Raw genomic sequence first — 13,711 nt, 5'->3', positions numbered from 1 at the left:
AGCTAGATGCAAAATTGATTGCAAAGTCAAAACTATCAAATCTAAGGATGTTAAAGAGGTGAAGTCGATGAAATTATGGAATACCATCATGTATGTGTGGAAGAATATGGTGGATTCTCCTTCTAAGGAATCATATATTGAAGCCGTGTCGTAATTTTGAGAAGTGTGGAAACTTTTACAAAATTCCGCGATAGGTGTGTAGAATGTGTTTCAGTCTAATGCAAGAACGAATCAGGTCCTAACTAACGTAATGTCCAATCCTTTACAAAATGAAAAAAAAAAAGGCAAATCAGTAACCTCCAAACAACAGCGAATGGATGTTAGAACCTAATAGATTTGGTATTTTGGATTTTCAAGGAGCATGTGAGGCTGTGAGCAATTGAAGGGGACTATAGAGCAATTTTCTTTAGTTGATTATGGCTTTTCTTCTATTTTTTGTGTGACCCAAACAATGAAGAGTTTTACTTTTTCCACCCAGCTGCCTTCTCGCGTGCCCTGCAACATTTCCAAAAATACCCCTGGTCCGGATTATATAATCCGGATCAGATTGTTAGCGATATCCGAAAAACGAAATCCGGACCAGATGTTATGTGCTTTTTTGTGTTTTTCTTTGATGTCAAGGGTCTCTGTTGACCGTTATATGAACCTCACACAAGCTGCAATGCAATTGCAGGGTTCATATGAACGGTCAACAATGACCATGACACCACCGACACCCCTAAAAACTAATTTTTTTTGAAGAGAATAGAAGAAAAGAGGTGAAGTGAAGAATGAAGGTATTTGTTGAAGATGGAAGCCTATTTATAGCCTAAAACAAGTCATAGGTCATTAGTACAGTCAATGAAAACGTGTTAGTGGCTGTAACCGTCCAAACCTACATTAATGGCTCCACACAAAAGAATCCCATGCTGAAGCTTTCCGGATTATGCATTCAGAATTTCCTTAACCCTACAAGTGCCAACTTTTCCCTCGTTCACCAGTATCGTATTAATCCAGAAAATATATTATGGAAAACAAAGGTGCATTCCGGATTGTATTTTCCGGAATGCATCAGTGTCATGGCCGGTGGTTTGCACCACATGTTTTTATCGGTAGTCAAGTCAAGAAAACATGTTTTACCACGTTTTTTGACTACATTTATGACCTCCCAACCGTTTTTTGACTCACCCTCCCTATAAATAGCATTCCAAACGCCATCATTTCTCACACCATTCTCTCCCACCCTCTCCTCCTTTTCTTCCTTCTACAACCATGGTTTTCCATCGTTGGCCTTTCATAAATAAGGGTCTCGTTGAAAACTTTCAGGGTTTGTATGAACGGTCAATGAGGATGGAACTGCACTGCAAAGAAGTGCAGTTCATCTGGGGGTCATGTGGGTCAGTGTGGTTCTTAGCTTGACATGCATGGTGTAACGCCCTCCTTTTTATTTAATTATTTTTATTAAGTTAGAATCTATTTATTTGATTTATTTATATATATGAGGTGTTAGTATTTTATTATGTGGCATTATTCTATTATTTATTAGAATATGAGAATTATTAGTGTAAGTAGAATTGGAGGTTAGAATAGAAAGAAGAATAAATTATTGGGCCTAAATAGATTTAGGAAGAGTGATTAGTATTATAAATAAAGAAGCTTAGGTTAGAAAGAGTTTTTACGTTAGACCGCTTTTTGGAGAAAGAGGAGAAAGAGGAGAACTCAGAGAGAGAACCCTAGGAACGAAGAACACTGCTTTTGATTTCAGAAAAACAATCTAAGGTAAGGATGAGACTATCTTTCACTAATATTAGGTCTGTGAATCATTAGATTGCATCTAACATGCTTTAGGATGAGTTTGTATGGGGGAGTCTCTATTCACATAAGGGTTGTATGAACATATGAGTAGTGAAGGGTTTGTGTTCTTTCTTTCTTTTATGATTTTTTTAATAAATTTATATTAAATTTTTGCTCTAATTTGTTGCTGTGATTTTGGGTTTACTACTTTCTCTAAATTTATTATTTCATGTGCTAAATTTTTAGTTGATTCATAGTCATGTTATGTTTTGATTCTTGAATGTCTAAGGGTGAAAGAATCTTATATTATGATGGTAGTAGAATAATTTGTTATGAAAATATGATTCGGGGTTTATGTCATTATATGCAGTCTCGATTATGTTTTGTTCTTTTGAGTGTATGCGGTGTCGATTAAAAGTATTGGTTTTGCTAATTTCTTTATCATTCCAGCACAAAACCGTGTCTCAATTTGCTGATATTATGCGAGATGTACTTTACTTAATGCAAGATAAATTGGCTTAATAGGTTTGATTCAAAAATTGTCTGGAACCTTTATTTTACGGCCTGTACTGAAGTTTGATATTTCCCACTTCAATGGATATTATTAATTAAAGCTTTGATATCTTATTTTAAGTAGATAGTATTAATTGGGAGAGATTTAATTTTCATGATTGACTTGTGTATGGATATGAATGACTATACTGCATCATGGTGCTTATCAGAACTCACTAATTGCTTTATTTTTGAAAATTAATTGTATATATAAATAGGTGCTGTGAAGCTATCTTATTATTATATGTTTATACCTACACTGTATATTTGTACATGTTCATTCATTGAAGAATTGATAATATATTTGCTCAAACATGAGATACTCTATTTTTTTAAGGTGATTTTATAGGGATAATTATTATAATGAAAATAAGTTCCACTATTCTTAAATGTCTTTGAAATGATAAATTGAGTAGATGAATTATTTAATTATGTGTAAATATTAGCTATTTAATGATGAGTATTGATGTGTCATTTAACGATGTGTAAATAATAAAATATTTGACATTGTGTAATTGATGGGTTATTTAACGAAGAGTAATTGATGAATTATTTGATTAAGTGTAATTTGTGATTCATTTGATAATGTGTAATTGATGTGTTATTTAATGATGATGTTATATAAAGATGTGATATTTGAAGATGTGATATTTGACGATGGTGTTATTTAAAGATGTGTAGTTGTCGAGTCATATAAAGATGTGCATTGTTGAGTCATTACTTGGTGTCCATGCATATATTGTTGAGTCTTATTTAAGATGTAAGTGTCAGACTAAGTCAAGGAGTTATAAGATGTTCATGAAGTTTCTAAGACGTAAGATGTTGAGTCCATGCATACTCATTTATAGATGAGGGCTCATGCCCTGGAGCTTTTGCTCAACCACGACGATGGAGCTTTTGCTCAAACACGACGATGGAGCTTTTGCTCAACCATGACGATGGAGCTTTTGCTCAACCACGACGATGAGGGCTTATGCCCTAAAATGGTACCACATGCATTTGCATTTCATGATGATTCAAGATGGTTTAAGACGTTAAGAGTTGCATAGTCAAGTTTAGATGCATTGTCAAGTCAAGTTGTTAAGTTGTGATGTTTTAACGAATTACTTTGTGATGTCTTTTAGTATGATGATATGTGACAATGACTGTGACTGCTATATGATGATATTTTGCTAAGATAAATGACGATGTCTATGTATTTGATTATAATTGTTAAATTATAAGATGTTTATATTGTTAAATGTAATTTATGATTTATGAGCTTAATATTATTGTTTGAGAAATCTCACCCCTTCTGCTTGAAAATGTTGCTCTTCGTATGAGTAACTTGCAGGTAATCAAGATTAGTTGCGGTCGTGGGTGACTATCTCTCACTGTGTCCTTAGATGCTCTGATACGTAACGGGATGTGGATTTTAATACTATTTTCTGTTCCTTTACGTATTGCTTTTGAAGTTTAAGAATTATTATTGAACTAAGATTTATGAGACTTTTATGATGAGGCCTTTGTGCCAAAGACTATTTATGACGTTGAAATAATTCCGCTGCAAGACTATAAAAAATTGTGTTATTATATTTTGAAGGAATATTACTTAATATCCAGTTTACGATTTATGAAAGAAATGTGACATTCCGTTTTGTGATGAAAAACTCTTATTTTAATTATGAAATTTTTACGTTGGGAAAACGGGGTGTTACAATTGGTATCAGAGCAGGTCGGTCCGTCCGGCCAAGAAGATGAGTCGTTGAGTCGTGTCGTCATGTTTTCTAGTTAGTAGTTATGTTTTTATGTGATCATGTTTAACTGGCTAACTTGATGTGGTTTTTGTGTTTTGTTTGAAGAAGTAATGACTAAATTTATTTTCTATTGTGCTTGAATTTCGAGGACGAAATTCTTTTAAGTTGGGGAGAGTTGTAACGCCCTCCTTTTTATTTAATTATTTTTATTAAGTTAGAATCTATTTATTTGATTTATTTATATATATGAGGTGTTAGTATTTTATTATGTGGCATTATTCTATTATTTATTAGAATATGAGAATTATTAGTGTAAGTAGAATTGGAGGTTAGAATAGAAAGAAGAATAAATTATTGGGCCTAAATAGATTTAGGAAGAGTGATTAGTATTATAAATAAAGAAGCTTAGGTTAGAAAGAGTTTTTACGTTAGACCGCTTTTTGGAGAAAGAGGAGAAAGAGGAGAACTCAGAGAGAGAACCCTAGGAACGAAGAACACTGCTTTTGATTTCAGAAAAACAATCTAAGGTAAGGATGAGACTATCTTTCACTAATATTAGGTCTGTGAATCATTAGATTGCATCTAACATGCTTTAGGATGAGTTTGTATGGGGGAGTCTCTATTCACATAAGGGTTGTATGAACATATGAGTAGTGAAGGGTTTGTGTTCTTTCTTTCTTTTATGATTTTTTTAATAAATTTATATTAAATTTTTGCTCTAATTTGTTGCTGTGATTTTGGGTTTACTACTTTCTCTAAATTTATTATTTCATGTGCTAAATTTTTAGTTGATTCATAGTCATGTTATGTTTTGATTCTTGAATGTCTAAGGGTGAAAGAATCTTATATTATGATGGTAGTAGAATAATTTGTTATGAAAATATGATTCGGGGTTTATGTCATTATATGCAGTCTCGATTATGTTTTGTTCTTTTGAGTGTATGCGGTGTCGATTAAAAGTATTGGTTTTGCTAATTTCTTTATCATTCCAGCACAAAACCGTGTCTCAATTTGCTGATATTATGCGAGATGTACTTTACTTAATGCAAGATAAATTGGCTTAATAGGTTTGATTCAAAAATTGTCTGGAACCTTTATTTTACGGCCTGTACTGAAGTTTGATATTTCCCACTTCAATGGATATTATTAATTAAAGCTTTGATATCTTATTTTAAGTAGATAGTATTAATTGGGAGAGATTTAATTTTCATGATTGACTTGTGTATGGATATGAATGACTATACTGCATCATGGTGCTTATCAGAACTCACTAATTGCTTTATTTTTGAAAATTAATTGTATATATAAATAGGTGCTGTGAAGCTATCTTATTATTATATGTTTATACCTACACTGTATATTTGTACATGTTCATTCATTGAAGAATTGATAATATATTTGCTCAAACATGAGATACTCTATTTTTTTAAGGTGATTTTATAGGGATAATTATTATAATGAAAATAAGTTCCACTATTCTTAAATGTCTTTGAAATGATAAATTGAGTAGATGAATTATTTAATTATGTGTAAATATTAGCTATTTAATGATGAGTATTGATGTGTCATTTAACGATGTGTAAATAATAAAATATTTGACATTGTGTAATTGATGGGTTATTTAACGAAGAGTAATTGATGAATTATTTGATTAAGTGTAATTTGTGATTCATTTGATAATGTGTAATTGATGTGTTATTTAATGATGATGTTATATAAAGATGTGATATTTGAAGATGTGATATTTGACGATGGTGTTATTTAAAGATGTGTAGTTGTCGAGTCATATAAAGATGTGCATTGTTGAGTCATTACTTGGTGTCCATGCATATATTGTTGAGTCTTATTTAAGATGTAAGTGTCAGACTAAGTCAAGGAGTTATAAGATGTTCATGAAGTTTCTAAGACGTAAGATGTTGAGTCCATGCATACTCATTTATAGATGAGGGCTCATGCCCTGGAGCTTTTGCTCAACCACGACGATGGAGCTTTTGCTCAAACACGACGATGGAGCTTTTGCTCAAACACGACGATGGAGCTTTTGCTCAACCACGACGATGAGGGCTTATGCCCTAAAATGGTACCACATGCATTTGCATTTCATGATGATTCAAGATGGTTTAAGACGTTAAGAGTTGCATAGTCGAGTTTAGATGCATTGTCAAGTCAAGTTGTTAAGTTGTGATGTTTTAACGAATTACTTTGTGATGTCTTTTAGTATGATGATATGTGACAATGACTGTGACTGCTATATGATGATATTTTGCTAAGATAAATGATGATGTCTATGTATTTGATTATAATTGTTAAATTATAAGATGTTTATATTGTTAAATGTAATTTATGATTTATGAGCTTAATATTATTGTTTGAGAAATCTCACCCCTTCTGCTTGAAAATGTTGCTCTTCGTATGAGTAACTTGCAGGTAATCAAGATTAGTTGCGGTCGTGGGTGACTATCTCTCACTGTGTCCTTAGGTGCTCTGATACGTAACGGGATGTGGATTTTAATACTATTTTCTGTTCCTTTACGTATTGCTTTTGAAGTTTAAGAATTATTATTGAACTAAGATTTATGAGACTTTTATGATGAGGCCTTTGTGCCAAAGACTATTTATGACGTTGAAATAATTCCGCTGCAAGACTATAAAAAATTGTGTTATTATATTTTGAAGGAATATTACTTAATATCCAGTTTACGATTTATGAAAGAAATGTGACATTCCGTTTTGTGATGAAAAACTCTTATTTTAATTATGAAATTTTTACGTTGGGAAAACGGGGTGTTACACATGGGCGTAAGTTTGAGCACCCCCTACCTCCCTCAGGGGCATTGTTTGCTTCTTCCCGCCCTCCTCTTCCCTCCTCCCCTGGTCGCCCTTCAACAGGGAAGCTACTGATATGTCCCATCACATACCAGTGGTTATGCTCTTAGGAGATTAGAAATAGATTTAGGTTCTTATGTAATAAGCTTAAAAAGCTTCAACATTATTGTAATGTATTGTTCATATATTAATAAAATGAGTTGTTTTTATCTTTTTGTCTTTTTATTTCTGGTTTATATGTTTATTTGCATTTATTTTACGAATTTCTAAGCTTAAAATTCTGGTAAAAGACATTTCCGGATTTTATTATCCAGATTAATCTGCAAAATTCCAACAATCCATTTCGGAAAACATAATCCGGATCAGGGGTAAAATTGGAAGGAAAAAATAGGACGCGCGAGAAAAGGCATAGGGTGGGAAAAGTAATACTCAACAATAAAATAGCCTACGGCCTTACAATGAGACGGAAGCCAGCAAATTGTTATCTATACCCCCCCTCCCTAAAAAAAAAACTTGTTGTACCCTTCAATTTTATTTAATTTCAAAAGCATCTATCCTAAATTTTGTTTTCAAATTTCAATATATTTGTAGAGTAGCCGGCAATATAAAGCTATGAATTCCCAAATCCATATTATCTTTAACGAGCAAAAACACGGACACTAAGTGTTTATAAATCAATATTTTCTATTTATATTATATCAATTTTAATTTTATAATATATATACTGCTAAGTAAAATTGGTTATATGTTAAAAAAAAAAAGTAAAATTGGTTCAGAAAAAAGCTTGATGGGCACATTTAAATTATAGTGTAAATTTAAATATAAAAAATAATTGAATTGTTAAGGGTACAAAAACATATTTATAAAAATCGGATCATAATGTCCTCGTGAGCTTAGCTCAGTTGGTAGGGACATCGCATGTAACATGCAAGGTCTGGGGTTCTAACCCCGGCCCCACCACAAAAAAAAATCGGAAAAATCGGATCATAATTAATGAAAAATACAGATAAACAACACACTGGTGTGAATTTTGGCACTAAAGAACTGCAGTTGGATCAATTCGTTTTTTGTCACCTGCACTATTTTACTAGTGCTTTGTGCAACTCTTCTCACTGGTGGTGGAGAATGAGCTCTACAACTTTCTGCTTTGGAATTCATTTTATTTATAGTTTCGACAATATGACTTAAATTGAGCCTCTCATTAGGATGCTCATGAACACTTAATGCAGCAATGGTAACAAAATTTCTGTAAACCTCACTCTTTTATGCAGAGGCAAAATTCATTGGTGTTAGCCATTTTACATGTCTTTTTTATTTTACCTGCAAGCACTCACTATGTTGGCAATACTACATTTGCTTCATTGCTTGTAATTTAGCAACTACACCACTTCTTGTACCTTGTTCTATACTTTATTAATTAATGAAGATCTTTTGTCAATGAAAAAAGCAAATCAAATACCAAAACCATACATAAAAAGCAGCCTCCTTGTGATACAAATTTTGATTAAATCATTCATTATTCAATTTCAATACACATGATCTCATCCTCAACAAATCATAAACAAGTTGAGAAAGAAAGGGTAAAAAAATTGAAACAAAGGAGACAATACTCAACATCCCCAAATGAATCAAATTTCTATTTCTAATCCAAACTATATATGAATCACAACCATAACAATTACCAATTAATTTTACAACAAGCACCTCATCAAATATAAGAGGATTCATAAGTTAGTTCAGAATCAGCAACACGAGGCTTATTAGTGCTACCACCCTTCTTATGGTTACCCCCTCCACAAGTTATCGAAATCTCACACCCTAATGCTGTTCCAAAGCACGAAAACAAACCGCTACCTTGCCTTCGATGCTTACCTTTACCTTTCCCTTTCGTTTGTTTCGCAGTTTTCTTCACACTACCATTATTATTGTTCCCCAAATGATCATACACCTGCGGTATATCTATCTGTCTCCACCGGTCCATCTTCGTGTTCAACATCTCCCCGCCATTGTCCTTTTCTGGCGGCCATTTCTCAAACATTGAATTATTCACCGTCTTTCTTGGCACGTGCAATGGCAACGGATACAATCCTTTCGCTATCGCAGCAGCCACCACAGACGGTGAAGGTCCAACATCCGAACACAATGATCCATTCGCGTTCACGATCACACCTTTCTTCCCAGAAGGAACACTAATTTCAGACTCACATTCACCACCGTAACCGTTTTTCCCATTAGGATTATAAACATAATCATTAATAGTCGAATCATTTTTTTCGCTCTGTGAACGTTGAAGCGTCATCATATGCTTAGCATCACAATTACTGTTATTTTCGTAGTTTTGATTCTGTTTGTTAGGCTTCGTTATATCATAATATTCAACAGCCGAAGAACTAAGCTCCGAATACATCGGCATGCTTCTCATCGTAGCATCGACAACATTAACACCGATGTTAAGAATCCCTTGTGGACGACCAGAAGGTCGACGAACCTGCAAGGCAACGAACCGAATCTTGGATTTTCGGTTACGAGGTAAAAGATTGTTGAGATGAACAGCGACGGTTCCAATGAGAACATCACGGAGCCAAGCCGAGGCATAGATTTCAATCATAATGACAGACTCTTCTGATAGGAGGAAATCATCATCGACGCGGAAAACAAATTTTTCGTTCCAGGTAGGGTTGTTATGACCATGAGGGTCTGCTTGGGTGGTAAGTTTACGTTCTGGATTGAGCCATGCAACTGCATAGGCTTTGATTGATTTAGAAACGGGTGCGAGGTCTTGTGCTGATATGACGTTGATTTCTAGGAGTTGGAAGGGAGGTGCTAGCATCGACATTGTTGTGATGAGGTTGAATTTGCTGTGAAAATTGAAATGATAATGTTATGGGTGATTGATGGAGGGGGAGCAGCCGGTGTTGAAGGCTGAGACTCACCCACCACCTTGTGAATTGGACAAATGAAATGATTCTTTCTTTCTCTCTAAGGAGATAAACAACATGATTTGGTTATATTGGAAAGTTAAAAATGGCATGTTTTTTATTTTTGGGTTTGATTCATGCATGGAAAGATTGGATGAAGGAGAGAATAGTGGTTGTTGAAACAAATTGGTTTTGGTATCTGTCATGGACAATTTCTTATGATTTTACTCAACTAGTTAAGAACCTTCCTACCAAAAATAGGATTGAAAATGGATCCCAACCGTGTTGTTTGCATTTCATGCGGTTCATTTCGGCCATTCATTTGAGATTGAAAGGAGAAAATCACACGCTATGTTTTTTACATTATAATAATCTCAGCCGGTGGATCAAGATTGAACGATTGAGTTGGGAGTTGCAACTACCTAGCAGATTAGTAGAGGACAACTAACATTTAAACATAAATGTCAAGTCGACATAAAAATCGACATAGACATCGTATAAAATACATTTCTTTTTGTATTTTACAAGTTGTAATATAAGTGTGACATTGACGGTGCCTTAGTTAAATAAGAAAAATGTTTGTCTTTGTGGTACCAGTTAAGGAAACAAATATAATAAAAATGTATTGAAATTTGCATAGTCAAACTTTTAAAAGTGGTAAAAAATGTCATTTCGATACAATATTTTTATTTATGATTTTCACATATTTCTGGAAGACCTAAATACAAAGATTTAATTTATATGTCCTAAGCTAACAATTATGATTTTCACCGGTTAGCAAGACTTAAGTTAATAATTATGATTTTCACATATTTTCGGAAGTTATCATGTTTGAGACATTATTCAAAATTAAATACAAAGATTTAATTTAAATGTCGATAATGTAAAACTTTTTTTATATTTGTATCTAATCAGATCACTTGATCATGTTATCAATTTTTAAGAAAGTGCTAAAATATCTATAAATATCTACTTGACATGACTTGATTTGATGCATATGTAAAAAAAAAAATGTCAATAAACATTTATCTCTAGATATTAAATTTGAATGTTGGCTCTAAATGCTATAATATTGACTGAGCAAGGACATAAAAAGGGCTCCTTGTATAAAAATAGGGGTGAACACTTAGCACAACTCAACAAAATTCTACTACTCGTCTTGTTTTTTTCCTATTTAATTGGCCAAACATGAACTTTCTTGTTATAGGTAAATGTTAGAAGTTAATTTGTCAAGGAAGGGAGAAATTGTTCATAGTAGGTATTGAACAATTGGGGGCAACTGTTAAAGCTTGTTAAACTTTTTTTTCGTCCTAATTCATATCGATAGGTCCAGCCACGGATCCAGGTTATGTAAATTGGGGGCAACTGCCCCCACTAATGTTCCGGTTATATTTGTTAAGTCTTTACTATTTTAATGATTGCCCCCTCTTAAATTAATAGATTGCCCCTATTAAATAAAAATTTATATCATAAAAAAAGAATTTCGCTCATGAATTTTATAAAATCAAACATGTAAATGCGTTTGAAATGAAATTTTGAATAATTTCTAGAATACTTTTTAAATATAAAGATAAGTAAAGATCAATTTTAATTTGTAAATGTTAACGAGTCTTTAATTTTTCTAATATATAATAGTACAGTGTTTATAATCTCAAGTATTTTGTTATGTTATCATTCTATCATTTTTGCATTGCTAAAAAATTTCTATAAATATTTATCATATAAAATCTTGCCCCCGCAAGTCAACATTTCTGGATCCGTCACTGGATAGGTCTGTGGATGGGTTAAGGTTGAATGTAACTTGTCTCAACGGACTCACCATCACTCGCAGTTGTTAATTTTTTTTTGCTTGTTTAAAAGAGTAACTACATAACTCGTGGAGAATTGTGAATTCCAACCCGCGATCCAACCTATCAAAAACCCTTGAACTTTTTACCGCATAAATCGTCCCCGCATGATCCTAACTGTTAGTTTTTCATGTGAAAAATAAAACTAACAATTGGCTTTATTAAACTTTTACAAACAAAATATTCAATATGAAATTGGTGTTAATTAGAATGCTAAAACATAGGTGTTCAATTTTCACACTTTGACGTATTACTAATTAATTCGGTTAGATAGGATTAGGAACGAAAAAGTAAACCAAAACCCAACTCCCCATAGCTACCACCAAAATTCCAAATTAAAGTAACACCAAACAACACAACATATCATAAAATATTCAATGTTGGTTCCTCCAAATCAATGTTTCAAAATTAAACCACCAGATTAATTCTTATAACATTGAACAAATGAAACATCTCCAAAATGAATATTTCCCAATATTGCACCACCATCTTCTTCATTAGTTACACATTCTTGCTCTTCCTAACTTCTTCTAAACCAATTTCCAATTACAACAAATTAGTCTACAAAACATGTTCAAGTCAAACCTTCAACCATGAATCTTATTCTCAATCCCTCAATTCCTTATTCCAACAATTCATAACACAATCTTCCCAATACAAGTTCTTCAAAACCAACGAAGCAATCAACGACGACACCTTCATCTCCGGGTTTTTTCAATGCAGAAAGGACTTCACCAAAGAAGATTGTTTCACATGTGTAACATCTTTATTTCCTCATATATCAAACACCTTGTGCAGTGATTCCACATCGTCACGAGTACAACTTCAAGGTTGCTACGTTCAATATCAAACCGAACAATTTCAAGAAACAACTATTCATGAATCCGAAAATAACAATATGTTTCACAAGATTTGTGGAGTACCTGTTGTAGAGTATTATGTTGAGTTTAAAGAATTGATGAACGAGGCATTCATGATACTGGAAAATGGGATTGTAAATAGTGATGGGTTTTACACAATGAAGTATAAAAAGGTGAAATTGATGGCACAGTGTGAAGGTGATTTGAGAAGTTGTGAATGTGGTGAATGTGTTGGTAATGCAGTGATGGTTGCTAAGGAAGAATGTGGTAGTTCAGTTTCTGCAGAAATATATTTTGATAAGTGTTTTCTAAGCTATACATACATGCCCAAATCAAATGGTGATGATAACAACATTGTTCCAGGTAAATTCATTTTTAGATTTGCATTGAGAATCATAGTACTTATAAACGTCATGATAGAAATAATTTATATGAAATTGATGAATACAGGGGCAAGCAGAAGCAACAACCCCCAAAAGTTGATAGCAATAATTGTTGGAGGGGGTGCAACTTTGTTTTTGGGTCTTATAGTTGTATCGTTGATCAACTCTCGGCTTAAAAAAGATGACTATGAGTAGAGTTAATTGGTTGGGTTATTGTGTAACTAATTAATTAGTTTTGATTAATTAATAGGATCTTCTTTGCTTTAGTTGTACTATACTATATGATCTATTAGAGAACTTTTGAGACAGAAAAATTTGTAACGATTCATCAATTGAAAGAGACTTGTATATTGATTCATCTGATTTATTTCGGTCACAGAAATTTGTCTTGATTCATGATGTATTATTTTATTGGATCAGCCGTGTTTATAATTATATAGGCAAGATCATTATAGTCAGAATTACCACATGAGCTACAATATTCTAACAGACAGTGTTAGTCACCATAACAAAAAATGTCCTCTTCTATATGAGATTAAAACATCTAGATCATTTTTTTTTTTTGTAAAAAAAAATGAAAGAAATAAATCTAGGACATTCATATGATATGCCGTTGGGTCATGGGAGCTCATAGTTCTTAAGATACGAAAAGAATTTTTGTCCGTAAGAGGGGGAAAATAGTGATAGTCATTTTGGTCTCTGAATGTGTAAAGAGTAGGTACAATAGTCCTTCAATGTATCAAAATTTCAGAATAGTTTTTTATTGTGCATTTTGTTAGTCAAACTAGTCCCTGTTTTAAAATGTTTCATTAATAT

At 33.0% G+C, this 13,711-nt stretch overlaps 2 protein-coding genes across 2 annotated transcripts; one reads left to right on the top strand and one right to left on the bottom strand.

Annotated features, from left to right (window-relative positions):
* Positions 1 to 8,373: 8,373 nt before the first annotated feature.
* LOC146957068 (Calcium-dependent lipid-binding (CaLB domain) family protein) lies at positions 8,374 to 10,092 on the bottom strand. Its single transcript, XM_085733915.1, has one exon. It carries the CDS (start codon positions 9,721 to 9,723, stop codon positions 8,596 to 8,598), a length of 1,128 nt encoding a protein of 375 aa, XP_085590041.1. The 5' UTR covers positions 9,724 to 10,092; the 3' UTR covers positions 8,374 to 8,595.
* A 1,927-nt stretch (positions 10,093 to 12,019) lies between these two features.
* On the top strand, positions 12,020 to 13,253 carry LOC146957067 (plasmodesmata-located protein 2-like). The gene is made up of 2 exons (XM_085723510.1): positions 12,020 to 12,875; positions 12,963 to 13,253. Exons 1-2 carry the CDS (start codon positions 12,113 to 12,115, stop codon positions 13,088 to 13,090), a joined length of 891 nt encoding a protein of 296 aa, XP_085579636.1. The 5' UTR covers positions 12,020 to 12,112; the 3' UTR covers positions 13,091 to 13,253.
* The last annotated feature ends 458 nt before the right edge of the window (positions 13,254 to 13,711 follow it).

Source organism: Medicago sativa, chromosome 1, assembly GCF_051527215.1.
Source record: "Medicago sativa cultivar Bolivia chromosome 1, Bolivia_mono, whole genome shotgun sequence".
Classification (NCBI taxonomy): domain Eukaryota; kingdom Viridiplantae; phylum Streptophyta; class Magnoliopsida; order Fabales; family Fabaceae; genus Medicago; species Medicago sativa.
This window is presented reverse-complemented; position numbering and strand designations above follow the sequence as displayed.